This window comes from Heloderma suspectum, chromosome 5 (assembly GCF_057233095.1).
Source record: "Heloderma suspectum isolate Gila_16-S chromosome 5, 16-S_ref, whole genome shotgun sequence".
NCBI classification, from domain to species: domain Eukaryota; kingdom Metazoa; phylum Chordata; class Lepidosauria; order Squamata; family Helodermatidae; genus Heloderma; species Heloderma suspectum.
The window spans coordinates 152,142,052-152,170,012 of NC_139462.1; the positions used below are offsets into that span (position 1 = coordinate 152,142,052).

Below are 27,961 nucleotides of genomic sequence, written 5' to 3' on the forward strand. Positions count from 1 at the left end.
GCCTTTGATTTCAATTGGAGGGCCTCAGTTTACTTGATCACACACCAGTTTCCCCTGCCCCTCTTTTTACATCTTGAAAAGAGCTTATTTAGGGACCAAAGACATGAGCGATTATTATGCTGAGAACCAATTATTTTAAACTTTCACAGCATGGCGGCTGAGTGCCATGTCTCTTTAATTTATTTCAGGTGCTTTTATAACTGACACCATTTGTAGCTTAGACTAATTACTAGGTGTTTGAAAGACTGCAAAGAACAGGTAGTTCAAGGAGCCAATGGGCTTAAGTATATCATCTATTATGTACATCAAAACAAAGAACACACATGCATATCCCAATACATAATCACAGTAAAGCGAGTATACCCAAGCCCATTACTAAAACAACATACCAACAAAATTTATCTTTTTGCTGTTGAATTGTTGGTTGCAAAGTCTTATCCAAAAGTAAATCTCTTTGGTCCCCAGTCTCTTGTATGACCGAGGTTGCTTCTACACTAAACATTTCCCTGGAATTGCCATCATGTGTTCATTCACTTTTTATTGAAAATAGAGAAACAATATCATAGTCAAATCATTGCAGTTGGTTTTCTGGGTTGTCTTCTTGTGCTTTTAAAAATCTAACATGCAGCAATTCGCTGTTATTGCTGCTGCAATAAAACACAACTGCAGGATTAGCCTGTGTATGCTTTTCAAGGCTCTTGTGCCTTTTAGTTAAATGTTTCCTGCTTGCAGGTCCTGCCCACTTATTGCTTCCTGTTGAGTGCAGCTGGGGGATTGGTGATGAATAGACCCTATTAACTTCCATAATACCAGTTTCTGTTCCCACAGTGGTGGAATAGTCTTTAACTCATTATATTGTCATTTTTTCTTGTCACTGACATTGTTATAGCAGAATAGCACTATTATAGCACTATTTCACTATAAAAATGCAAAGGGGGGGAAACTTGAAAGGAAATCAATAATTTGAACTCCAGCCTCACCCCATCATAGAACAGGTGTCCATCACCAATCTCCCAGCCATAATCAACAGGAAGTAATACATTGGTCAAAAGTGATAAATAGGAAACTTTTCATTAACACTGGAAAGGCCCTTTGCTGAACAGGACTTACTTGTGTGAAAACATTATGGAAGGATCTTAACCATGGAGAATGGCATTGCCGGAAAACATAGTGGTCCATTAAGTGTAGTGGAGCTTCTGTTTTAAATCTACTTCTAGCTGCTTATGGAAAAGCAGGACTGGAGAACCTGTGGCCCTCCAGATGTTGTTGGACTGCCACCCACATCATCTCTGACCAGGAGGAGAGGGTTTCACTATCTTCTGTAGCTGTGTAGAAGGCATTTCAGCAGGTGCAACCTTTTTTGTACCTGCATATCAAGCAGGACCTACCAAAATCCCTCTTCTCTGTAGCTCCTCTGTGTAGGGCTGCTTAAGGAATTTGTTCTTTGCCCATTCCAATAAGAACTCATCTGATCTGCACCTTCCAGTGCAATCATCCTTCAGATGTCACTTAGAATGTACTAAATGTGTATAAAATGTGCATTTTAGGATAACGTATGTTTAGAAATGCATACTTGAGAGAAAATATGTTCAGAAGTGCGTATTGTGTGAGAAAATACGTTCAAAAATATTGTCGAACTTAGCCCAAGCTCCACTACAACTTTGGAGCCAGAGTCCAATTCAGAAGTGGACCAGGATGGTTTAGAACCCAGTTTAATCATGGGAAGCCTGAGAGCTTAGTTCTGTCTGGCTTCTCACCTGATGGCAGGCCACGGGATGGGGGCTGGTTTGGGGCCTACTCAGGCTTCAGAATGTCAGAATGGTGAGAGCCTGGCTCTGCCGCCTCCCATCTGATTGCAGGCCAAAGGAGAGCAGGATTCCCTTTCAGCCACAGCTGCAAGATAAGGCTTTGAGTCAAACCTCTGATTTAGAACCTGAGAAATCCAAGAAGGACTCGGACTTGGACTTGGGGGGGGGGGAGGTGTCATACAGGTTGAAATGCCTTTTCTGATGTAGCGCCCAGTGACAGGCAGGCTTCTCTGTCAGAATAGATCATCAGTGAGGGGGGGTAGCTCCCCCTCCCCTGTATTTAAGCCAGCATACAGGCTGGAAAGCCTTTGCTGGAAACAATGTCTCAAATGCCTGGACCACTTCCTTGTTTGGACTCAACCGGTCTTCAGTGCTTGGACTCATCCTGAAACCAGGGCTTTTAGCCATGTGGGATCTAGCATAGTAGAGGCCCTTAATAGGAAACATCTCTACTGCCCAGGAGTTTGACTTGCCTGGACTTGACTGTCTGAGAGCCTGGATCGTAGTGGCCTTGCATAGGAACATCTCTACTGCCTGGTGCTCACTCTCTTGCCTGGACTTACCACGAATTATGAATATGAGACTCTTGTCTGCCCTGAAACTGATACTGGGAGCCAGAGCAAAGGCTGGAGAGCTTGCATTAGGAATGTCGTCTGTCTTTGCCCAAACTTCTATCTTGCCTGGTCTTATAGTGAACTGTGGACTCTTGCCTATTTGAATCTTGTACCATGAGCTGGAGCAAGGGTAGCAAGCCTGTTCTGGGTACCTCATTGTTTTTTGCCTTCCTTTCCTGGACTTATCATGAACCTTGGACTCTTGTTTGCTTAAAAATGCCTGGACTAATCATGAGCAATTGTTTCCCTTGAATTGTGTGCCTTTGTCTTTGATTGCCCAGAATGCTTCCATGCCAGGATTTATTGTGACTCTTAGAACACTGGATGCCTGAAATCTACACCTTTGAGATTCCGCCTTAGAATCTAATGTTGGACTTGATTTCTGACGATGTGTGATTTCTATCCTTGAGACTATCTCTTGAACAATGAAATGTGCCAGTAGCTTTGCCTACGCTACCTGATTTATAATGGGATTATAAAGATGTAAAGTGAAGTACCGTGATCTCTAAGGTGCTGCAACTTAGTCTGCTACAATAAAGAACTTCACTGAGGTCTTTGTCTGTGTCAGGTTGCCAAAGGTGTACCAGTAAGCCGGGCTCTGACAAATACTGATTTAAATATAGGGCCCTTAGGCCACAGTCTGGTTGAAGGTCCTCTGTCAGTTCACATGGCTGACAGATTTAAATATAAATTATTGTGTGGATTTTTTTTCTAAAGCATTTACGAATTAATGTGAAAATGGGGCAGAATGGACATAAGAATTAATGCATGCAAAACTGGCATGGACCGAAAATAGACTGATATGTTCATCCATCCTTGATCTATCAATAGGTTTACACTTTATCAATATCCCACTACTGACAGCATGGCAATCTGTTAAGACAACTCATGAGTCCTGTGGTAGGTTTGTATTCATCCTGTGGAAATCACTCCACCGGAAAACAGAAGTCTGTCTTAATCAATAGAAACCATTTGGTACAGCCTGCCCATCTTTTCCCAAGTGGCTACCGTTATTTTATAACAGGTTTGGGGGGGGGGAATAAGGAGGAGGAGTTGGCAACAAGAAGTTAACAGAAGTTAGGGCAGCAAGATTGTTAACAGGGACTGGCCTGCGAGCTGATATTACGCCAGTACTTTTCCAGCTGCGCTGGCTGCCAGTCCATTTCCGGGCCCGATTCAAAGTGCTGGTATTAACATTTAAAGCCCTTAACGGCTTGGGGCCAGGTTATCTGAAGGATCACCTCCTCCTATATGTGCATGCCCAGACCTTAAGATCATCGTCAGCGACCCTTCTCCGTGAGCCCCTGCCAAAGGAAGTGAGGCGGGTGGCTACTAGGAGGAGGGCTTTTTCTGCTGTGGCACCCAGGCTCTGGAATGAGCTCCCTAGTGAGGTTCGCCTGGCGCCTACATTGTACTCCTTTCGGTGCCAGGTGAAGACCTTTTTATTTTCCCAGGCATTTTAGCTTTCTAAACTTTTAGCTTTGCTGTTTTAAATCTGTATTTTAAACTCCTGCACTGCTGCTAGGTTTTATTGTGGTTGTATTGTTATATTGTGGTTTTAATGTTCTATATATTTTAAATTATTTTATTGTGTGCTGTTTGGTTTTAATTTTTGTGACCCACCCAGAGAGCTTCAGCTATTGGGTGGTATAGAAATTTAAATAAATAAATAAATAAATAAATAAATAAGTTAACAGTCCTATGTGTTCACCAGAAAGTCTGACCTCTTTTCCCTCTTTAATGTTCTTTATCAAAAGGCAGCGTCCCCTCTCCATTCAAATGCAAACAGTGCAAACGAGGGCAATTAAGTGCAATACAGCCTTTCGACAGGTTATGTGACAGGAAACTTGTGTTTTTTACTGCAGACATGGGGGCATCTAACTTTGTAGGGCAAAAGCCAGCCAGCACAGCTAATTGGCCCCAGGGCTGCTTCCAACCTGCGGCACAAACAGGTGACTGCTTGGATCAGCTGGCCACTGGCTGCACAGCATCCCTTTCTGCCCCCACACAACTGGCACAAACAGGGGCCCCTGGTAAGCAGGGACCCAGGGCTTGTGACATGAGAGGGAGCTACAGCCTATCTCGGCTCTCCAGCGAGTCTGCCTGTATATGTTCATTTCCAAACATGTTTGTCTCACTCACACCTGGCACTTTTAGGTACACACCTGAAAAAGATGCAATGATAAAGTATATTCTTAACTACTCAATAGTGGCCCAGTGAAGTACTTGTTTTGGAGACATAATGAGTGCTGCGAACTGAACAGAGCACACTTTTTCACTACTTCCCAAACATACATGAGACATTGCCGCTCCAAAGGTGACAAGTGGCACCCTGAGTATTTCCAGAGCTCTGGACCACTGTCAAGAATTTCCCCAAAAGGCTGATTTTCACAACTGCCAGTGGCATGGTAGCTGCTGCTTGTGCCAACTTCTAGGTTCTGCTACAGCACGTGGATACTTTGTGCACATAGCTTTTTGTTCACCTGTCAAAGTGGGGCTTTCAAGTGGTACTTAGGAACAGAGGAATCTGCCTTGAATTGAGTCAGACGATTGCGCCACCTAGCAATAGATAGATTTCAATTCTCAGCCATGCTGGCCAGGTCTTCTGGAAGTTGAAGTCCAAAATGTCTGGAGATCTACCTTCTGCCCACCCCTGGTCTACACTGATTAAAGGTGGCTCTCCATGGTTTCAGACAGGAGTCTTCCTCAGCCCTACCCGGCAATGCCAGGGGCTGGACTTGGGGCCTTTTGCATGTAAAGCAGGTGGTCTACTACTAAGCTATGGCCCTGCTTTTTAAATAATCAGTGGATCTGAAGGACATAGTAAGCACAGGTATATCAGATTTCTTCCTTAATGCACAACCAGTTTGGGAGCTATATTGGAGTATGCCTTGATGAGAAACTGCTGGATTTTTCATAAGCCTGTAATTATGACAGCTGCAGTACTGTTCTCTAGCTGCTTCCTAATGATATCACTGGCTGTTTCAACTTTTCTTCTCACTGAGGTTAATTGTGGTTCATGCTCAAACCCTTGCATGAGCATTGCAAGTAACACAAACACATATAGGAAACCACAGCACCTGGCAACTCCCCACCGCCACCCCACTCCTTTTGCAAACTACAATGCACCTCCTGTCTCATCCCTAAACATGTGAAACTAATTTTGGCCCATCTCAAAGGTCTCTTTAATCACTGATCAAGATTCTCATATATATATATATATATATATATAGAGAGAGAGAGAGAGAGAGAGAGAAAGAGAATCACAATCACATACCTGTTTTTTCATTTTTAAGGATTAAAAAGTTGCAACTTCAAAGCACAGTTTATACCACCAATATATCATTAATAAAGACTTATATAAACACTAAAAGTACAATTACCACACCAAAAAAGCATGGAAATTAGAACTGCTTCCAATTTAATGCAGACTTGCCAAGGAGCCTGTTGAAGTTGGAGAGAGAAGATTGCAATATCTGATCAAAGGTGTTGACATATAGAAGGTTGTAGGAGGGTGGAGGTCTCTTTGCCTTTTGCTACATAATTTAGTAACATTTCTGGCTTTCCTGCCTAGCTGCAGGCTTCTAGTAAGGAACTGCTTCCTGTTTCCTTACAAATTTGTCAGCTGGGATTACAAGAAAAACATAATTTTAAGCAAGCACTTATGGAGGCACCTTTGCAAAGCTGATGTGCTGCTATCAGTTCCCAAAAGTTACTAGTCCACAATTTTTCCTAGCTAGGCTCCCCAAGTATACCCATGTAAATTGTATATGATATATGGGTGGCCTAAAAGGGGGATCAAGAAGAGCAGCAATAACTCTTTTCACATTTAGAGCAGCTTCCCCCACTTGGTTGCCTGGAGGACAGTGTAGATATTCATAAATGCAACAGCACATATTGCAGCTTGCACTGATGCTGGGAGAGCAACACCCTGCATGGGCAATTCTATTTAATGAGACTGCCTGCCACCTGCAAGCACACCTGGAATGAGTTACCATCATATATTACAGTCATACTGTAAAAAGATGTGTGAATGCATCCCTTTCTCTGTGTTCTTTATTCTTCAAATAGCAGCCATGGCGGGGGGCGACATGGAGGGAAGGGTTACACTTTTCCCCTCATGCCATTTTCTGATGAACCCCCACTCCCAATTGAATCTGCTATTTACCTCAGCAGGAAAAAAAACAGACACACATGCACATATTTTTCCTACAGGGGCAAATAGCAGATTTGTGGAGAGGGGTGTTTTTCATCAGAAAAAATGGCACCAAGGGAAAGGGTTCACATCCCCTACCTCCACACCGCGCCCCTCCCTTGACTGCTACTTGTGGGGGAGAATTAAAGACAGGAATGCATTCATGCATCTTTGCTATCTCATCTAGTCTGGCAGGCACAAAGATCTGAACTGTGGTAGCTGGCTGACATGCATAAGCTACTTAGAGCTGCTGTGATGTAGCTAGGTGAAAATTCAACGATACAAAGAACTAGAAGGCACCAAAGGGTGCCTTCTTGTCTAACCCTCCAACACAGGAAAGCACTGGCTACAGTCCAGACCTCAGTATGTCATGAGCACAGAACAGGTGTCCAGAGCAATGGTCCCAGGCAACAAAAGCAAATACATTAAGCCATACACGCTACATGAGAAGGCAACCTCCCTCAACACATGGCATCGTATCCTGTCCAGAACAGTTTACTCCATCAGCAGAATGGGGAGGGGGTGATGACCCCACCCTGTGCACCCTCCCATGCACCCTCAAAGTCTGCTCCAGGGGGATGGGGAAACCCTTCAGAGCGCGTTATGGTATGGGCACACAAGAGGAAAAGTCTCATTGCGCAAGCAGACGTCCACTCATGGAATGCTGGATTTCAACCATGGTTACTAACTAATCTGACTCTGGTGAGGAGTCCTTTCCAGACACAAATGCAGAGACTCATCAGAGCTTTGGCTATTGGGTGGTATAGAAATGTAAGAAATATTTTTTGTTAAATCCTGAGTGTGAGTAAAATGTACTCAGTTTAAGTTTTAGTGAACTATTAAGACGTTTAAAAATATTTTGCAGAGCTTTTAATCTGTTTGTTGTTTTTTTGCCTCTTCCTTGCTGATTGTGTTTTGTCTGATTTTATTTTGGACTCACTTTGTTTTCCTGTAATTTAATTGGACTTTAAGGGGTGGAGGTTATTGGCTAAAAATGATAGTAGGGCTGGAAGGCGCCTGCAAGACCATCAAGTCCAACCACCTGCTCAAGGCAGAAATCTAAGTCAAGGCATCCCTGACAGGTGGCTGTTCGGCTTCATCTTGAATGCCTCCAGTGTGGGAGAGCCCACTACCTCCCTAGGTCATTGATTCCATTGTTGCATTGCTCTAATAGTCAGGAAAATTTTTCTGATGTTCAGCCGGAATCTGGCTTCCTGTAACTTGAGCCCATTATTCCGTGTCCTGCACTCTGGGATGATCGAGAAGAGATCCTGGCCTTCCTCTCTGTGACAACCTTTCAAGTCCTTGAAGAGCACTATCATATCCCCCCTCAGTCTTCTCTTCTCAAGGCTAAACATGCCCAGTTCTTTCAGTCTCTCCTCATAGGGCTTTGTTTCCAGTCCCCTGATCATCTTCTAACTTTTTAAGAGACATGGCTTCAATGTTTAAAGCATATTATCTTTGCTTCACCTTAATGAATCCCAGGATTATGATTTATTACATTTTTACCCCCACCCACATTCCTTGAAGGATCTCAGGACAGCATGCATGATTCCCCCACCACCACCATAGGTACCTGGCACAAAGTCACCCAGGTCCACTCAATCTAAGTCCACCACTCTGTCTAGAAAAAAAAAATTAAACTTCACATGAAAATTCATATGCATTTTTGTGTGCATTTCTCCAAATACATGCATTTTTGTACACAATTTTGCGTAATATACATATTTTTTGCAAGCAGTTTTCCTAATATAATGAGTTTTTAAATGTTATTTTCAGGAATGCATGCATTTTTGTGTGCTCTTTTCCCTAACATACAAATTTTCATATGCATTTTTTGCTTGGAGAAAGTCACTGCAAAATTCTGAAAAGTGTGAATTTCTAAAAATAACTGAATTTCAGTTCGTTTGTTGGTTGAAAAGTGCAAAAATAGGTAAGTTTGCATTAAAATGTGAACAAAACAAATTTCTCCCCCATCCCTAATGGTTTGGAAAATAAGACATGTCTCCCGAATAAGATCCTACCTGAACAGCTTTGAAAGGCTGCACAGTAATTTCCAACTCTTGGAGCCAAATGAAGAAATGCCAAGAAGGTTTTTCAAAAGACCACTTAGAAGCTTTTCACTCTGATCCAGAGATGCAGATCTGTCATGCAAACCTTTGAAAGTTGCCTAGCAGATTCCCATTTTTATTTGAAATCCTGGTGATCCAAAATGTCTTTGGTGTCCCCCCAGAGAAATATGACAAATATGCTTCAAACTATTTTTTTTAAGGAAGGAAATGTATGAACAGTTAAACAAAATGGAGGCATACAGGGGAATACCCTTTATTAACTATGTGTTTACTTCTAAGAAAGAAAATCAAAGGTTATTACCCCTCAAAGTTCAACTTTCATTTTACTAGCAATAACAAATAATAAAGTAATTGAAAACATGCACACACAAAAACTGAATATATGTATTGCCATTGGTGTATGCATATTGTTTACTCCCCTGGGGTACATACATTTAAAATGTAAGTAGCAATCCATCACACGTAGTTACCTACACTTAAGTCCTATTGATTTCAGTGGAGCTGAAGTATACAAAATCAGGCACTAGATTGTGGTCTTGTACTACTGTCCTAATGGAAATGAATTGCAAATTATTGTAAGATTTTAACATATATATATATGTATCATACATATACATACACATAACCCTTCATTGCCTTATGTTTCACGTAATATTTTTAAAAAGGAGCAAATGAAACCTTTTGAAGGTGTAATGATAAGACATTACTTTGTGAGTTACATCCAAATGTATATGAGCAAATATATAAAAGGAGTGTGCTGTAGTAGAATGTTTATAGCACCAGACTAGGACTGGAGAGGCTTGGGTTCAAATCCCTGCTCAACCATGAAGCAGACTGGCTGAACCTGTCTGGGGGACCTGTCACAATCTTTCAGCTTAACCAGCCTCACTGGGTTGTGTGAGGACAAAAGGGATAAAAAGGATGGAACAACATGTATGCTACCCTGAGCTCCTCAGAAGATGGATGGGATAAAAGTATAATACATAAATATGTGTCTGTATATGGAAAAGTTGCGAACTAGTGCAAGTTGGTGCTAACAAGCATCCGACCCAAAATAAAATAAGAAAGAAAAAGAGAAACTAAGGGTGCAATTCCAGAGCTGGCATTCAGCCATTTGAAGGACCATAGGAAGCAATGAAAATGCTGCACCGATGGAGGAGAGGGAGGCCCACCATCAAGACAGCACTTATGCAGCCAGAGCACACACCCCCCCAAAGAAAACACCCATTGAAAGCTCTGTGGGCATGAATGTCCTGCAAGCAGTGTTCCACCAGCAGTGGGGAGAAAATGGGGCATTCCAGGGTCATGTTGAAGGCAGCCTAGGATCTACAGGACCCTAAGTCCCTGCATTCCAACACACACACACACACACACACTGAAAAGAGCTCCAAACTATGCCAGTCCCATAATGTCCCTCCCATTGGAGTAAATGGGAGGGACATTAAAAAAAAAAATCTGTGTCCCCTCCCCCACCAACAGAGCTTTGAATGTGGTTGTTGCTCCACCATGATTCTTCCTCCCCTGCTCCTCCAATAGGATTGCTCTGCCAGCATCTCTTCCTCCTTGTAGATTCTACAAGGAGACATGTTCACCATTAATGTAATTACTATAGATTCCACATTTCAATCTGTTTCTCTCAAGCTACTCTTCTAGACATGCATTTTATTGAGGAAGATGCTGGTTGTTCTTTGAAGTTTATGGAGACAATCAGTTACAATTTAACCTGTGACATTTTTTTTTACATCTTGGAAAAGTTTTAAGATTCCTGGCCTCTGAATAAACAATCTGAATCATGTAAGAGGCCTTTGTACAATTCCAGGAGCAGGTCAAGTGGGTTATGAGTCCAAAGAGGCAAACAAAATGTATGGACAAAGGGGACAGGATCATATGCTCAATCTATCTTATTTACTGTTCTAGCCAAAGACCATCACAAAATAGTACAAAGGAGTTGCAAAATGCAAGTACCATCAAATACTAATTATTCACAGAACTTTAATGAACTCTTGCTGTTCATATATGCACTATACAGAGGTAAGAACATTTTTTTACAATTACTGGAATGGAAAACCAAGCATCAACATTTCTTACAAGTGATCTCTCGAGTCAGAATACAACATTCAATTGGACAACATTATGGATATACGTTTATTGCAGCTGCTCAAGCAACGAGACAATTTTATAAATTGCTATCTTGTTCTTGTCATTCACCAATCCACTTTGTGACTGGTAGACGTACTGATGCTCTGATCAAAAACAGAAATCAAGAGGTGGAAGACAGGACCAAAAAGTCAATTATTTGACAGGACAAGAAGAAACTATTATGGGCAGGTTAGGGACAAGAAGAAACTGTCTAGATAGAGACAGGCTGCCAATGCAGTCCCTTGGGGATTTATCTTAGACTCTATTTTATTCTGTATTGTCACTGAAGAACTGGGAGAAGGAAACAGGAGTCTGCTGATAACATGTTTAGATGATGCCAAGCTAGGAAGCATCGCTAAGACAAAGAGGGATCAGAAAATTATGCACACAAACACACTACAGCTAGCAGGCCATGCAGTTTCTCCACTGCCCCTACTAGAAAAAGGTAGAGCCTTTTCCTACTCATACGTAAGTAGGGCTGAATCCCTCAGCAGCACTTTCAAATAGCATTCCAAATACCACACCTCCACATGCCTACCGGTTCCCAGAGAGCAAGCTCACTGAGCAAGCAAACAGGGGAAGCTAACAGGAGTTCAGCAGAGGAGGCCAAGGAGGAAGTCCCTAACAAAATTTCCCTATATGGTAAGTGGACAGATTGTGCTTAGAAGGGCTAAGCAATGGCAGCACAATTCCCTTAGCTACTCCCCAACTGAGTAGCTAAGGGAATAACAAGAAGGAAGGGCCACAGCAATGGCAGCACAAAGGGAGGACCCACATCGAAGAGAAAATGGGCCCTGTACTCTTCAACATTTTTATTAATGACTTGGATGAAGAGGGGGGGAATGCTTATCAGATTTGCAGATGACACAAAAATGGGTAGGATGGCTAATATCATAGAAAGCAAAAACAAAAATCAAAATGATCTTGATAGGCTAGAAGACTGGGCAGAAAATAACAGAAAGAATGCAATTTAACAGAGACAAATGCAAAGTTCTTCATTTACGAAAAAGAAACCAAAAGCACAGGTGTAAGATCAGGGATACCTGGCATGGCAATAGCGTGAAATGGATTTTGGAGTTGTAGGTGATCACAAGCTGAGCAAGAGTCAGCAGTGTGATGTGGCTGCAAAAAAAGCGAATGCAATTTTAGGTTTCATCGACAGAAGTATAGTTTCAAAATCACAGGAAGGAATAGCTCCACTTTACTCTGTGCTGGTCAGACCTCACCTCAACTGCTGTGTCCAGTTCTGGACACCACTCACTGTGAATTCCTCTACTCACTGTGAATTACTGCAGGACTCAACTTGGATAATGTAACACCCAGAAGATAACAAGTGTAACATGCAACTAAAAACAACTATCAGCATTAAAAATGCCACTGAAACTTTACTTCAAAAACACTATTTTAAAAATAAACTTGGAATTTAAGAATCAATGTATGATCCAATTTCACAAAGCGTCTCTGTAACTCTCAAAAGAGCTCCCCTAACTGGCCTCTTTGAACACATACATGCAAAATATATGCAAAATCTAACTGTGCTCTTATATTTTTCCTAAGTGGTGCATCCAGGCTGCATGTACTCATTCAAGAATTATTTACCTATGCCTTTCCATTTTTGGAAACATTGCATGCCAAAGATTCCTGGCAAGATTTTAGAAAAAATCGTAATTTCACTTGACTTGGATAAGAGTCAACAAACGTTTACTAATCACAGTGATACAAAGCATAGTCTAATTCCAGAAAGAGAGTAATTGGGTCAATGCTCTCTAACTTTCAAGGCTGTGAATATTTAAAATACGATGCTGGGTATAATTTCACTTGGACGTTTTAAATCATGTAGGACGGGTCTTATTCAACGAACCTGATGCACATACAAACATCTGAAACTAAGTTATTCTGAGCCAGTCCATTGGCCAGTCCACTTTGCCCAATACTGTCTACTCTGAGTGGCAGCAACTCGTAGGCAACTGTCTTTTCCAGTCTAGTTCCCTAAGGACCTTTTAACTGGAGATGCCAGGAGATGAGTCTTGGATGTTCTACAGGCAAAGCTGATGACTTTTCGTGGATCCAAGAGCTTCTGTACTATGAAATTACATAAACTAGATGTTTGGGCAACAAACTCAAGAAATGAAGGCCATCCTTTTTCTACTTCCATCCTCCAGTGATGTGTGACATTAAAAATGAGTGTGTTGGTGTGTCATTTAGAGTTTTGGTTCTGGTGCAAAAATGTCTATGGCTGTTCCTGGCAATGAATCTGATGACCAACCTACTTCCATGTTGGTTTCCCTTTCCCCTACATACATAGCCAATGAAGGCAATTTTGGGAACAGCAAAGGCTATACAGTTGTGATGTCTGGCTTCCCGTTGACAGGATGGGGGCACCCAGAGGGACAGAAAGTGCAGGGAGGGGAAGAGAAGCTGTCTGCCTTTTCCAAGGATATGTCCCATGTTTCCCATCTGTATGGGCAGCTGCCATACAGATGTGCCCTGCCAAAGGAACAGGTGATTCAGAGAGGTCAACAAAGCCAACTAAATTCATAACTTCCCAGGAATAACATAAGATGAAAACAAGGAGATCCTTTTCAGCATTCAAACACTTCCCTACTTCAGCTGTGTGTTTATTTCTGGAGCGTACTTATCCTCTTTGGAAGAGTGGCTAAAAGGAATTGAACTGGACTTCTGGGAGAGGAAGAATAAGGTTCCTGTATTTTTTTATGTTAAAATTAATTTTTATGGCAAATGTGAAGTTGGGGAAGTGTTATTAAGGGCTGGCTGCCCGCCACAGGGTGGAGTTTTGTTTTGGTATCCTTTTAGAGTTTGCAGGTGTTTGGCATGAACTGGAATCAAGGACAGCTGTGATAGTTCAGATCTGCTATTTCCCTCCCAATATTTCTCAGAAGTGATGCAGTGTGGTGATGTCTTACACCTGATATCCTCGACTTGTGTGGTATGTCTAACTGCGTTGTTACAAAAAGTCTCCCCATTTTATGGCTTTTTTTAAGAAGTGGAACTCACAGCAGTGGGCTAGCGATGACTATCTTGAGACGCACAGCCTAAACTCTATCACTTGATCTTGATCAAAATGAGACCCTTTCAGTCTATCCCACTTTGTTTTCTAATTTATTTTCCACACTCTCTTCCAAAATACATGAGATTATAGACTGGTATATAAAACAACCTACTTCCACAAAGGATAAGACATCTGCCTGCATTCCACAGGCTCAAAAACTGAACACCTTGATGCTGCAGCCCTGAACAATTCCTGCTTTATTTCTTTGGCTTTTGTCCTGTTACATCTTTTGAAGAAAAAAAAAACACAGAATAATGTCTATTTTAAACCAAAAAAAAACACCCCCCACCAAAGTTTGTTTATGTTTCAAAAACCTGAATTCCTGATTGTATGTCATGCACAAGTTCCCAAGGGTACATTGACCATATTGAGATCATCTAGTGAACCTTCAAAACTTATTGGGAATTCCTTTAATGCCGTGCACAATCTTGGCTTGATTAAAAGGACATTTTAAAAAAAAATGAAGTCTTGGAAACTGCCTGGCTATAAAAAGCTGCATGAAAATGGCCAGCATTACTGTAATTTTCCTGATTGCAAAATGTTCTACAAACATAGTGTCTCATTTATATGTTAACCAAAAATAAATCGTGCTCCTCAGATGTGTTGACTGTTTCATTGCTATTCTCTCCCAAACAATTGATCTCCACACCTAAAAAAGTAAACACATTATTTTTTAAAGGCACAATCCAATCCAGAAAAGCCACTTTGAGCTGGATGAAATGTTCAGAAGAGATACATGGTACAGTTCTTCCAGAACTGCACCACACTTCAGGCTGCAGGTTAAGGACTGCATGTGTGAACATTCCCTATATGGGAAATACCCCCTGTACATGGAAAGCCAGTGTTGCATGAAGTGGGGGGGGGGCACTTCGTTTTAGCTTTTCATGTGCAAGGGTGATTTGATGTTGGGATGCAGTTTTCCAATTCTTTAGTTTTTCTTGACTATTTGAATTACGCAAGCCCAGGCTACACCTGACATTTGCATTTCATCCTCCTTCACATCAAACCACAAGCAATTTCCCCCCTACATTTCTTTTAAAAGTAGTTTGGCTCCTTGGCAGGAAAGGACTGCATAGGAAGGGACTGCTGAGGTAGAAGTAACTGCAAGTTACTTCTTGGGCTAGTGTGATCTTTATGGTCCCCTCATCAGACACCTCTCCATTTCCGTCATACTCCATGGCGATAAAACCAGAAAGTGCTGTATTCTTTTTAATATAAATATTGAAGTTTCTGCCCCCATCCACAAACCATATGTGACATTTGGATTCCAAAATATTCCAGTTAGAATATTTTTAAAATTGTGTCTGCACATATGTGCCCAAGTGTATAGTGGTACGCTTGGGTGCAATGTAATGGGGCAGAAATAATTGCATTCTGCTTAATCAGATCTACTTGTGATTTGGCTAATGCTATTAAAATGTGGCAGTTTACTTGTAATCCTGAGGTCATTTTTAAAAAGCAAAGCATCTTATCTTCTGGAGATCAGGTAAATTCCTTGCTTATATGACAGAAACATAAAGCAACACATTCTGGCTACTCATTTAAAGATACATGGTTGGATCCAGACTAAGTCAGTCATGCTTCAACCCCCTGAAAGCATTGGAACAAGTTGGTCATGTCTAACCTAAGTCCCCCCTTCATGGATCACTGCCTTGTTGTGGCGAAGGGGCTTGCGTAACTCAGTGAAGCCATAAGCTATGCCGTGCAGGGCCACCCAAGACAGACAGTTCATGGTGGAGAGTTCTGACAAAATGTGGTCCACTGGAGAAGGAAATGGCGACCCACTCCAGTATTCTTGCCAAGAAAACCCCATGGAACATATCACAAGGCTAAAAGATATGATGCCGGAAGATGAGACCCTCAGGTCGGAAGGTGTCCAATATACTACTGGGGAAGAGCAGAGGGAATTTCCAAGTAGCACCAGAAAGAGTGAAGCGGCTGGGCCAAAGCCAAAAGGACACTCAGCTGTGGATGTGTCTGGTGGTGAAAAGAAAGTCCGATGCTGTAAAGAACAATATTGTTTAGGAACCTGGAATGTCAGATCAATGAATCAAGGTAAGCTGGAGGTGGTCAAACATGAGATGGCAAGATTGAACATCGACATCTTGGGAATCAGCGAACTAAAATGGACAAGCATGGGCAAATTTAATTCAGGTGACCATTATATCCACTACTGTGGGCAAGAATCCCTTAGAAGAAATGGAGTAGCACTCATAGTCAAGAGAAGGGTGGGAAAAGCAGTACTGGGGTACAATCTCATTAACGATAGAATGATCTCAGTACGAATCCAAGGCAAACCATTCAACATCACAGTAATTCAAGTCTATGCCCCAACCACTGAGGCCGAAGAAGCTGAGGTTGATCGGTTCTATGAAGACCTACAACACCTTCTAGAACTAACACCAAAATAAGATGTCCTCTTCATCATAGGGGATTGGGATGCTAAAGTAGGAAGTCAAGAAATAACTGGGATAATAGGCAAGCATGGCCTTGGTGTACAAAATGAAGCAGGACAAAGGCTAAGAGAGTTTTGCCAAGAGAACACACTGATCATAGCAAACACTCTTTTCCAACAGCACAAGAGGTGACTCTACACATGGAAATCACCAGATGGTCAATATCGAAACCAGATTGATTATGTCCTTTGCAGCCAAAGATGGAGAAGCTCTATACAGTCAGTCAAAACAAGACCTGGAGCTGACTGTGGCTCAGATCATGAACTGCTTCTTGCAAAATTTCGGCTTAAATTGAAGAACGTAGGGAAAACCACTGAACCATTCAGGTATGACCTAAATCATATCCCTTATGAAAATACAGTAGAGGTGATGAATAGATTTCAGGGATTAGACCTGACAGACAGAGTGCCTGAGGAACTATGGACGGAGGTCGGTAACATTGTTCAGGAGGCAGCAACTCAATCCATCCCAAAGAAAAAGAAATGCAAGAAAGCAAAGTGGCTGTCTGAGGAGGCTTTACAAGTACTGAGGAAAGAAGGAAAGCAAAAAGCAAGGGAGAAAGGGGAAGTATATCCAACTGAATGCAGAGTTCCAGGGAATAGCAAGGAGAGACAAGAAGGCCTTCTTAAAGGAACAATGCAAAGAAATCAAGGAAAACAATAGAATGGGAAAGACCAGAGAACTTTTCAAGAAAATCGGAGATCTCAAGGGAACGTTTTGTGCAAAGACAGGCATGATAAAGGACAAAGAAGGCAGGGACCTAACAGAAGCAGAGGAGATTAAGAAGAGGTGGCAAGAATACACAGAAGAACTATACAGGAAAGATCTTAATGTCCCTGATAGCCATTATAGTGTGGTCACTGAACTTGAGCCGGACATCCTCGAGAGTGAAGTCAAGTGGGCCTTAGGAAGCATTAGTAACAACAAAGCTAGCGGAGATGACAGTATTCCAACTGAGCTAGTTAAAATCCTAAAAGATGATGCTGTTAAAGTGCTGCACTCAATATGCCAACAGATTTGGAATGCTCAACGGCCACAAGACTGGAAAAGGTCAGTTTACATTCCAATTCCAAAGAAGGGCAATGCCAAAGAGTGTTCAAAGTACTGCACAATTGTACTTCGTGCTCATTTCACATGCCAGCAAGGCTATGCTCGAAATCCTACAAGCTAGGCTTCAGCAGTATGTGAACCGAGAACTACTGGAAGTACAAGCTGGGTTTCGAAGAGGCAGAGGAACTAGAGATCAAATCGCCAACATTCGCTGGATCATGGAGAAAGCAAGAGAATTCCAGAAAAACGTCTATTTCTGCTTCATTGACTATGCTAAAGCCCTTGATTGTGTGGATCACAACAAACTGTGGCAAATTCTTAAAGAGATGGGAGTACCAGACCACCTTACCTGTCTCCTGAGAAACCTGTATGAGGGTCAAGAAGCAACAGTAAGAACCAGACATGGAACAACAATTGGTTCCAAATTGGGAAAGGAGTACGACAAGGCTGTATATTGTCGCCCTGATAATTTAATTTATATGCAGAGTACATCATGAGAAACGCTGGGTTGGATGAATCACAGGTCGGAATTAAGATTGCCGGGAGAATTATCAACAACCTCAGATACGCAGACGATACCACCCTAATGGCAGAAAGCGAAGAGGATCTAAAGAGCCTCTTGTTGAGGGTGAAAGTGGAGAGTGCAAAAGCTGGTTTGAAACTCAACATTAAAAAAACAAAGATCATGGCATCTGGCCCCATCACTTCCTGGCATATAGAAGGGGAAGAAATGGAAGCAGTGACAGATTTTATTTTCTTGGGCTCCAAGATCACCACAGACGGTGACTGTAGCCATGAAATTAAAAGACGCTTGCTCCTTGGGAGGAAAGCTATGGCAAACCTAGACAGCATAGTAAGAAGCAGAGACATCACCTTGCCAACAAAGGTCATTTTAATCAAAGCTATGGTTTTCCCAGTAGCAACGTATGGCTGTGAGAGCAGGACTATAAGGAAGGCTGAGCACCGAAGAATTGATGCGTTCAAACTGTGGTGTTGGAAAAGACTCTGACGAGTCCCCTGGACTGCAAGGAGGTCAAATCAGTCAATCCTAAAGGTAATCAACCCTGACTGCTCATTGGAAGGACAGATACTTAAGCTGAAGCTCAAATATTTTGGCCACCTAATGCGAAGAGAAAAGTCACTGGAAAAGACCCTGATGCTGGGAAAGATTGAAGGCAAAAGGAGAAGGGGACGGCAGAGGATGAGATGGCTAGATAGCATCACCGATGCAATGATATGAACTTGAGCACACTTCGGGAGAGAGCAGAGGACAGGAAGGCCTGGCGTGCTATGGTCCATGGGGTCACGAAGAGTCGGACACGACTTAATGACTGAACAACAACAAAGCTAAGTCCCATTGACTTCAGTGAGACTAAAGCATGGCTAAGGGAGCAATCCTATGCATGTTTAGCCAAAAAGTCCTACGACTCCCAGCATGCTCGTTGGGGAATACTGGGAGTTGTAGAACTTCTTCTGTCTAAACATGCATAGGATTGCACCCTAACTTACTCAGGATCCAACCCACAGTTATATTCTCAAATGATGTGAAGAATGCATTTTTGCTTCATGTCCCACTGCCCTCAGAAGACACAGTTGTGGTGCCCAGACTCTGGAACTCTCTCTTGTCTGAAGCTCCCTACTAACTTTTGGAAACTGCCTTGGATCAATGGGCTTTCAGTGTTGGTTAACTTGCTTCCCCTAATGTGTTTGGCTCCATGGCTGATGATTTCATATTGTTTGTTTTTATTGCTGGATTTTTAATCCCACTTTTAATTGCATTTTAGTTACTTTTTACTTGTATTTTTTACTGCATTGTAGTATGTTGCTTTGTAGTATGAAAAAGAGCCTATACATATTAATGTAAATAAAGAAATACCCCCCCCATGTGAGGCTTTTAAAACTTGTAAACATAGTTGATAGTAAGAAGGAGACAATTTTCTTTCAAATACTGATCCATACAAATGCGGTTATTTTATTTGGATGATCTGGTGGACATGTGTTTCCTTGACTCAGTGAACAGATGTGGTCTTCAAACTATGCATCATCACTTGCTGAGCACTGCTTTTGCCACAGAGAACTTCACATCCAGGCTCTTCTGATGTGAAAAAGGAGTAAAGATGGGGAGGATTAACAGGCGGAAGACAGAAGAAATGAGGTTGTAATGATATGGGAATAAAGAGCCCTTAACATAAAGAGTAGAAGGTGATGTGGACCACAACAAAAGGAAGCCAGTGCAGAAAGTTAAAATGTTTGCATGCCAATGTTTAAATAGGAATTCCTGAAAGTTCATTTTAAAGAGCCAGCCTTCCTCCCAATGTGATCTTTAAATATCACCTTTCAGAGTGTTACAAATGTTTACATTCTGTAGCCCTTTGAACACATGCATAATCGCTATTTTAGCACCACCATGTGTATAAACCACTGACCAAACACTTGTAAAATCAACATCCTATGAGTGTTCAAAAGCTAAGGTTTAAATCCCTGTGAAAGTTACAAAGTGAGAAAGCTGGCTTTCCTATTGACCACAGGCAACATCAGCATTATGTTGCCTCATTCCATGAATCGCAGTGCATTGTCTACCAACGCGTCCATTCTGGTGTAGTGCTGACTCAGCTTTTTTGTGTATTTTCAGCACACATTTCTTTGATGTCCTTCTGAATGTACGCATGGCATAGAAGCAAACAAGACAGAGCTGTCTTATTTAGCCTAAACACTTCTACACTCACTGCTTGAGCAGGTAAGTTGTCAGTAAGGTTTTTGCCTTTGAAACTAAGATGACTCATAGACTTTGCTGAATAATTTGTCCCATTGGGTTGGATCCAGACTCGGAGCAGACCCATTGAAATCAATGGGGCAAGTCAGTCATGACTAACTTAAGTCCCATTTCTTTCAATAGGTCTCTAAGCAAGACTAAGGCTGCACTGAACTCACTGTGCAGCACTGCCTTCTTTTAAAAGTTCATTTTGCAGCAAAATATAGATTTGCACAATTTGGGGACAATCATCTCACTTCTGTAGTTAAAACAATTATTGCTTTTAGGACAATTGGTCCAACTGGCTTTGGTGAGATATTCTTGGTAGTGTTAGGCTACATCTGAACATATAAAAGGGGAAATACTTAGATTAATGCCTTCTTAGCAGTGAAAACAAGTTTTACTTTTTGGAATCGGAGATATAACAGAGAAAAGACAAAGCAAAACATTTGATCATTTAATCTTTGAAAACACTGCATTCTGTAGCCAAAATGGGATAATTTAGCATCAAAATCCTATGCAACGCATCATGCATCAAGAAAAAGGATGCCAACTTTTAGGACAGCTAAACCTATTTGTTGATGCAATTTTATATATAACTGCAAGCATAGAACAAAATTTCTAATTCTATTACTCTTATTTGTGAGATCTCCAGAGACAACAATACTGCTCTTTTCCACTATGGAAACATAGATAACCCAGTCTGAACCTTTGGAATAAGGTTAACTACAAATATAATTAAATGAATAGTATATTACAGGTTGACCATTGCTGACCAGAGGCCAGTATCCAGCAAACTGCAAGCACACCATACCACACCGCACTACTTGATAGAGAATGACAAATTCTACACTTGCACGGGTGAAACCATTCCTGAGCTTGTAAAGCACGCTGCTGTGCTGTGAAGTTTTGCCAAATTGTAATTAAGATGCGGTTCAAGAGCTGTCAGACCAACAATGTGACACAAATAGAAAACAGAGACAACATTTCCTAAGATTTGGCTTTTACAATACCTACACTAAGTTATTCTTTTACTATATTGTGCCACTAGTTTTATTATAATTAATAGTCAAAATTATGCATACAATCACAATAACCAAGATTGGGTGTATGGGAAAGGTGCAACCATTTGAATATGTTTAAGCAAACCTTCAGGAGTATATCCAAGAGAACTAACCTGAGGATCCGAGAACACCTGCTTCATGCTATTGATTGGGCCATATGGAACGCCACTACCTTCAAAGAGTTCTAGCCATTTGGTGGTCTCTTTTTCCAAAAACCTAGGAATAAATAAAGGAGCATGCGGTTTGAACTATCCATTACAGCCAACAAATTTTAAAACAAAACAAAAACAAAGTTAGCTTCTATCCAAGCAGTCAATAATGCAGTAAAAATTCTCTGCACGTGTTCCTCGGAAATAGAGAGACCAAGCCTTGGGGCAAAAATCATGGTTAGACTGACTTACAATTCTATCTGATTTTCTGATGCAATCCAGCAGTGATGCAAACCAACATTATCAGCAGTTTCAAATATAAGCCAGTACATTTCCTCCCATTCTTAATTAACAATAATGAGCTTCACATTTTTTTTATTTCATGTCCTTATTTTTCACAACAAAAAAGATAGATGTGATGTGGTTAAGAGTCTCATGCATAGAAAAAAAAAGCTGTTCTATTTTTAAACACAAAGATCCAATTCAAAGCCTTGCAAAGTTTTCTCCTCTGTTACATCTGAAACACATGTCCCAATTAACAACCGCAATTGTTGGTCTGATAACAACATTGATTACATGTTTATGTGTTGTATGATTGTAATATTTGTCCCAAGGTCATCCGGTTTTGCATATGATATACTATCCTTATCCTGTGCAAACCAAAATTCCTTGGTTTACTTGGTTGCCTCCTTGGGGCCATTTATAGAATCCTACTTTATCATCATATTCCCATCATTAGATACACATTTCCTGTTTTCTGTTAGTACAATGTTACTTCATCCTTGCTAGGTAGAGTTCGGTAGTAGCAGTTCACACACAGTTCTGAACAAACATGAGCAAGAAACATTTAGGCTGCATCCTGTACACACCTACTTGGGAATATAAGTCCCATTGAAAACAATTGGGTTTACTTCTGTGTAGACATATATAGGATTGCACTACAATGCAATCATTTATATTGGCATTTTTGTAACAGTTTGAGTCAAAGCACAAATTGCTTGGGATTGTATCCTCCATCATGTTTCAAAAGACAGACAGATGGGGGGAGGGGAGAGGGATTGCCAAACCACTGAACTCATGTGTATATATACTGCTCAATTACAGAGCAGTGAAACAGTCAACTGGCATGCTACATGCAGCCACATACAAGGCTGGAGGTGCTGTAAAAGTCTTCCCAAAGTTCTTCTGCACAATCAGCATTCTCCAGATTGCAACTGAACTATCCAGATGTATTTTTAAAGGACAATAACATGGTTAGGTTTATTCTGAAACAGTGCCACGGAACAGAAGGAAATGTCCAGGCAACTGTGAATGTGCTGTTAAAAGATATTGAACCATGTAGACTTCCATATGCCAAGGGTCAGTGATATGCGCAACCCCCCCCCCCCGAGAACTTTGGAATGCATCACAGGAGAGGACAGTGGCCTCCATCTCAACCCAATGTGGTACAGTGGTTAAGAGTGTTGGACTGGGAGCAGAGAAGAGTTGGGTTCAAGTCTCCACTCAGCCATTAAGCTCACTGAGTGACTTCGGGCCAGTCACTGACTCTTAGCCTAACCTACCCTGCAGAGTTGTTGTAGGATAAAATGGAGAGAAGGTAGATCATGTATGGGTCCTTGGGCTCCTTGGAGGAAAAGGCAGGATATAAATGTAACAAAGAAATAAAAATAAATCCAGAATTGGGGAAGCATGTTTTTAGAGTCCGCGGGAGCTTTGGGGCAGAAAAGTGGGAATCCAGAGAATGGGGCCAAGAAAGGCAAGAATCCAGAAGGGAAGGTGTCCACAGCCCTGAAAAAAATGTCACATGTACCAACAGGCCCCCAAAAATTTCACATGTGTCCATTGGCCCCCAAACAATGTCACACAGTCCCCGTCCCCCCAATTGCCTATCCCTGTTTTAGACATTTATAATCCTTGCTGCTGGCAGAGGAACCAAATGAAATGCTGATAGGAAAGGAAGATAGAGCCGAAGCCAGTTCTCCTTGTTGTGGCCAAAGGATAAGACAAGAGGGAAGGGCCAGCCCTCAGTGTTCTTCTGGATTATTATAACTGTTGTGACCAGAAGGTTCTTATCTTTATTACAATACATTTGCACTGATTTTGCACAATTGTTTTGTCCAATGTTGATTTGGATAGCTCCCCTGAGCATGCCAATGGAAAGGCAAGATGTAAATTTAATCCAATTTACACAACCCATTAGAAAACAAGTGTCTGTGTGTACACTTATATGCTGTCAAGTGAAACACTATTGAATTAGGACAGGGTGATATGAAATTAAGGGTGCAACCCTATTGAGTCCACCCTCAATACTCGGAGGCTTACAAGTATCCAGTGCAGAATAGGAGGTGTGGCGGAGGCAGTCTTCGCCTCTGCCATGCCTCCTGCTCTGCAATTTAGCTAGATGGGTTCCTGCTCTGCAATTTAGCTAGATGGGCTCCTCTAGCGGAGGCACTGGGGAGGGAAAAGGAAGGAGGATGCCTGGGAATATGGAATAAGCCATCCCCTCCCCTCCTTGCCTATCAGCATGCCCCATTTCCCTTCCCTCTGAGGTTGCCTTTGTGACCTCAGAGAGGCAGCTGGCACAGTTCTCTCTGCACCAGCTGCAAGTGGGGGGGGGGAGCTCAGACTCCTGGGCATTCCAGCCTCAGATCCGGGACTTTGTCTAGGGGCCATAGGATTGCTCTCTAAATCATAATTAATTAATAGAATGTGATGAAGACACATTTAAAAACAAACAAGCCAAAATCTTTATGCTACTGAGAAAATATAATGACTCCACTGTACACAATCAAATTAAGCAGAACAATTGAATATTCAGAGTATTTCAATGTACAGCTATTTGTTTATTTCAGTTTTATTCCCTTCCTAACCTAATATTGTGTAACAATTCCTCACAAACACCTTGAGAGAGGTAGGTTTGTCTGAGAGACAGCTACTTTCTCAATGCTACTTTCTCACTGACAGACCAACTTGCTGGGACTAAAGTAGCATAATTCCAACCACATCAGCTCATATTGTGAAATAAGCTTAAAAACTGTCTAATGCTCTATGTCTTTCTTGTTCTCTAACACCCCAGTTCACTCCAGCAGTGCTAATCGTCTAACAACAAAAAAGGGTGCAATCATGGTGCAAGAATCTGGAACCACCTTCCTGTTGTAGCAGTTTCCTTCCTATTCTGAAATCTCATCTGAATGTTTTTTTCCACCTTGCCTAATATTTGTGAATTATCCCTATAATTGCATTAGTATTTTGGGATGACTTTACGTGAAAGACACTGTGCAACATCATTTTTTAAAAGGTGAGAAATAAGTGCGCACATTTCAGTATAATGTGCAACAGACCATTGTACCTGATGCATAGTAAATTGGTTTTTCAAATGTCAGTTACACTATTTACTGAATAGTTCCTTATGTGTGTGTGTGTGTGTGTGTTTAGTACATTTATATCCTTCCTTTCTTCCATCATTGAACTCAAGGTAGCATACATGAGGTTCCCAGGTGGTCTCCCATCTAGGTGCTGTCTAGACCCAGACCTGCATAGTTTCAGCAAGATAGCCGCATCATATGCCATCAGACTATGCCAAATTCCACTATCTAACCAGATAGTCTAGTTACTGATCATTCATAAAGCAGATAATCACTTCTTAGGTGCATGAAAGTCTACTGGGGTCAATGAGATTGCTGACATAATTGCAGATCAACTTTACTATGTCAAGCCCTGTTATAGAAATGATAGCCTTATTAAGCTTGGCCTTTCAGATATTGTAAGAATCAAATGCCAGTCTTGGCAATTTAACATATTTTCCACAAGGAACCCTGCCAGATGCAGGGTAAAGGATATTGAACATCAATCAACTCAGTTGATTTCTTCTTATGACAGATGATTTGTTCTCCACAATGGTTCTGTTGCAAAGACTCCAAGGAATAAAATGTTTGCTAGTACCAAGAAATAGTAACAAGTCCCATATAACCTGCCTTTCAAAATTTCCCAAATAAAATGTGATCATTCTACAAATGATGTCTATTAGTTAATATAAGCCAAATTGCAAGGCACAGGAATGGAAACATATGACTCGAAGACCCTGGATCTAGATTCATATTACAGTTGGTCTTTCTTTATTGGGTGCCAGATCCATTAAAACTAACATGACACTTCATAAATTATGCTCTTCCATTAGCATATGAAATACAGAATGGGTTTGTACAGACAGCATCTGCAGTTCCCCAGGGATTTCATGGAACCTCTGTGAACATAACATAATATATTTGGCAAACAAGCTGAAGAACAGAACTTGAGACAGCAACAGGGACAGCCAAATAACAGCCAGCTATGAGTATGAAAATGAAAAAATAGAAGATTCAGTAAATCCCAAATTGGAACTTTCAGAAGAATTAAATGAACCTGCACCACCTCCCCACAGAACAATATGTCAAATAAAACTGGAAAGGGCATGCATATGGAAGAGATGACGTGCTGTTCAACACAGAAGATGACCCAAGGGCCACTGGGAACTTTTAAGAGGTTTTAGTAACTTAAGACATTTTTCCAAAGGAGAATGACATCTGCCATTGGTGATCATGTATGCAAAATGGTGCGTGGGCCTAGAGGGGAAACAGGACAAACTAACGCTGATGGAGCATGCTGTGTTGCTGCACCGTAGACCATTCATATCCAGTTAGAAAAATTAAGTGTTTAGAAATTTGAAAAGCAAGCCTCACGCAATTATAAACTCCTGAACCAAAATGCTATAAAACCACTGGAAGAAAAATCTGGTGATGCAAGTAGCTACACTTACAGTTGCTTGAGGGAGTTTAGTCGTTGCTAATTCCAGTATGAAATTGCACCTCTTGGATCAGAACCCAGCTAGCCACTGCATTTCAGACTGAATGTTGCAACAAAGTCGGCAGTTTCAACATGTCAAAATACGCACTAAAATGTTTATTTTAAAATGCACATTTAAATATGGATTTAAATACATATATAAAACATATTTTGAGATACTATTTTTTAAAAATCACAGATTAATGCGTAAACTGAATGGCAGTATGTGAAAGTCACACAGACCAGAAATAGACAGATTTGTCCTTCCCTAGGTAAAGGCAAATATAGGCAATCTTGCCCAAGACAAAAAAGTGGTGTTTCTTTTGGAGAGTAATGTATATCCTATGCTTATATTAACATATGTAGCACCATATAATTAATACTAGCCTGCATAAAACAGACCTACATAATCTATGCATGAGAAATTACACCTATAGACACATACACACACAGAATTAAGAATGGCTAAGTTTGAAAACAAGTTTGCAAAAATAAACATTTTAAAATTGAAAACTGAAAGCATACCTGGCTGATAAAATCCCAATAAGTTCTTTCCTATTTAGCACCCGCTGCTGGTTATTTTTGTATCTGGAATCTTGACTGATTTCAGGCAAACTCAGGACCTAAAACAAAATGTATTCAGTAACATAATAAACACAGAAAGTTGTGTGAATTGGTCTTCAGAGTAAGGCATTCAGCTGTACACTAAACATCACTGAATCTAATAAACAAATTGTACTCTCCCATATAGCTTATCTAACATGCAATGTATGTCCCCATTCCAAAAGCATAGTAACATTTTATTTCTTAAAATAATACTACCCTGCCCTTCCACTCTATTTCCACAACTCCCTTGGCTGCTCACATCGTGTATGTGTATGTGTGTGTGTGTGTGTGTGTGTGTGTGTATATATCTATATCTATCTATCTATCTATCTATCTATATATGAAAACAATAATAAAAATATTCATAGAATAATGGTATCGTATTCCAGTGAGATCCCAAAGGCATTAGGTTTGTGAATTTTCCAGCAATCCATTACTAGATGTGTTCGATTGGAACAGTAAGCTACGATTTTGGAGAACCTTGGCTTATCGTGAACAAGTTGTGCGCTGATGCACTCAACCCATTTAGTCCTGCTTTGCTTCTCTCTGTTAGTTTGATTGCTAAACAAACCAGGAATTGTTTGTTTAACAATAAACTACACTAACTAGGAATCCTGGGTTGTTGCTCCCAAATGAGCCAGAATTTGTAAACCAAGAACTCATGCAAATGTAGCAATGAAAACTGAGCTAAATCAAATCTGAAAATGTACGATTTAAACCAGGGTAGGCAACAAGATGTCTGTAGGCACCAATGCACCTCTGGACACCTTTCTTGGTACCTGCCAAGGTGCCTTACCTCTCCCACCTTAAAAAACCACAACAACAAAGTATTTTCTTACCAGCAGCTGGGATAGCTGTCAAATACATTTCTGTTGGTGCTGAAAACTATGGCTTTGAAGGAGTTTAGTATGGTGGAGCCCAGACTCCACCTCTGCCTTGTACTCAGCATTTTAGGCAAGTCACTTATTTTTATTTTATTTTATTTTATTTATTTATTTATTTCTATACCGCCCAATAGCCGAAGCTCCCTGGGCGGTTCACAAAAACTAAAACCAAACAACACACAATAAAACAATTTAAAATATATAGAACATTAAAACCACAATATAACAATACAACCACAATAAAACCTAGCAGCAGTACAGGAGTTTAAAATACAGATTTA

The 27,961-nt window shown here is 41.0% G+C and overlaps 1 protein-coding gene across 5 annotated transcripts in view; it reads right to left on the bottom strand.

Annotated features, from left to right (window-relative positions):
- SUGCT (succinyl-CoA:glutarate-CoA transferase) overlaps positions 1–27,961 on the bottom strand; it is a 424,036-nt gene that overhangs the window by 223,780 nt on the left and 172,295 nt on the right. For all 5 annotated transcript variants that reach the window (XM_084857815.1, XM_084857811.1, XM_084857813.1 and 2 more), the window contains 2 exons: positions 26,716–26,813; positions 21,334–21,436 (listed from right to left, as the gene is read on the bottom strand). In XM_084857815.1, the coding sequence (XP_084713941.1) occupies positions 21,334–21,436; positions 26,716–26,813 (201 nt within the window). The remainder of the gene's footprint in view (positions 1–21,333; positions 21,437–26,715; positions 26,814–27,961) is intronic.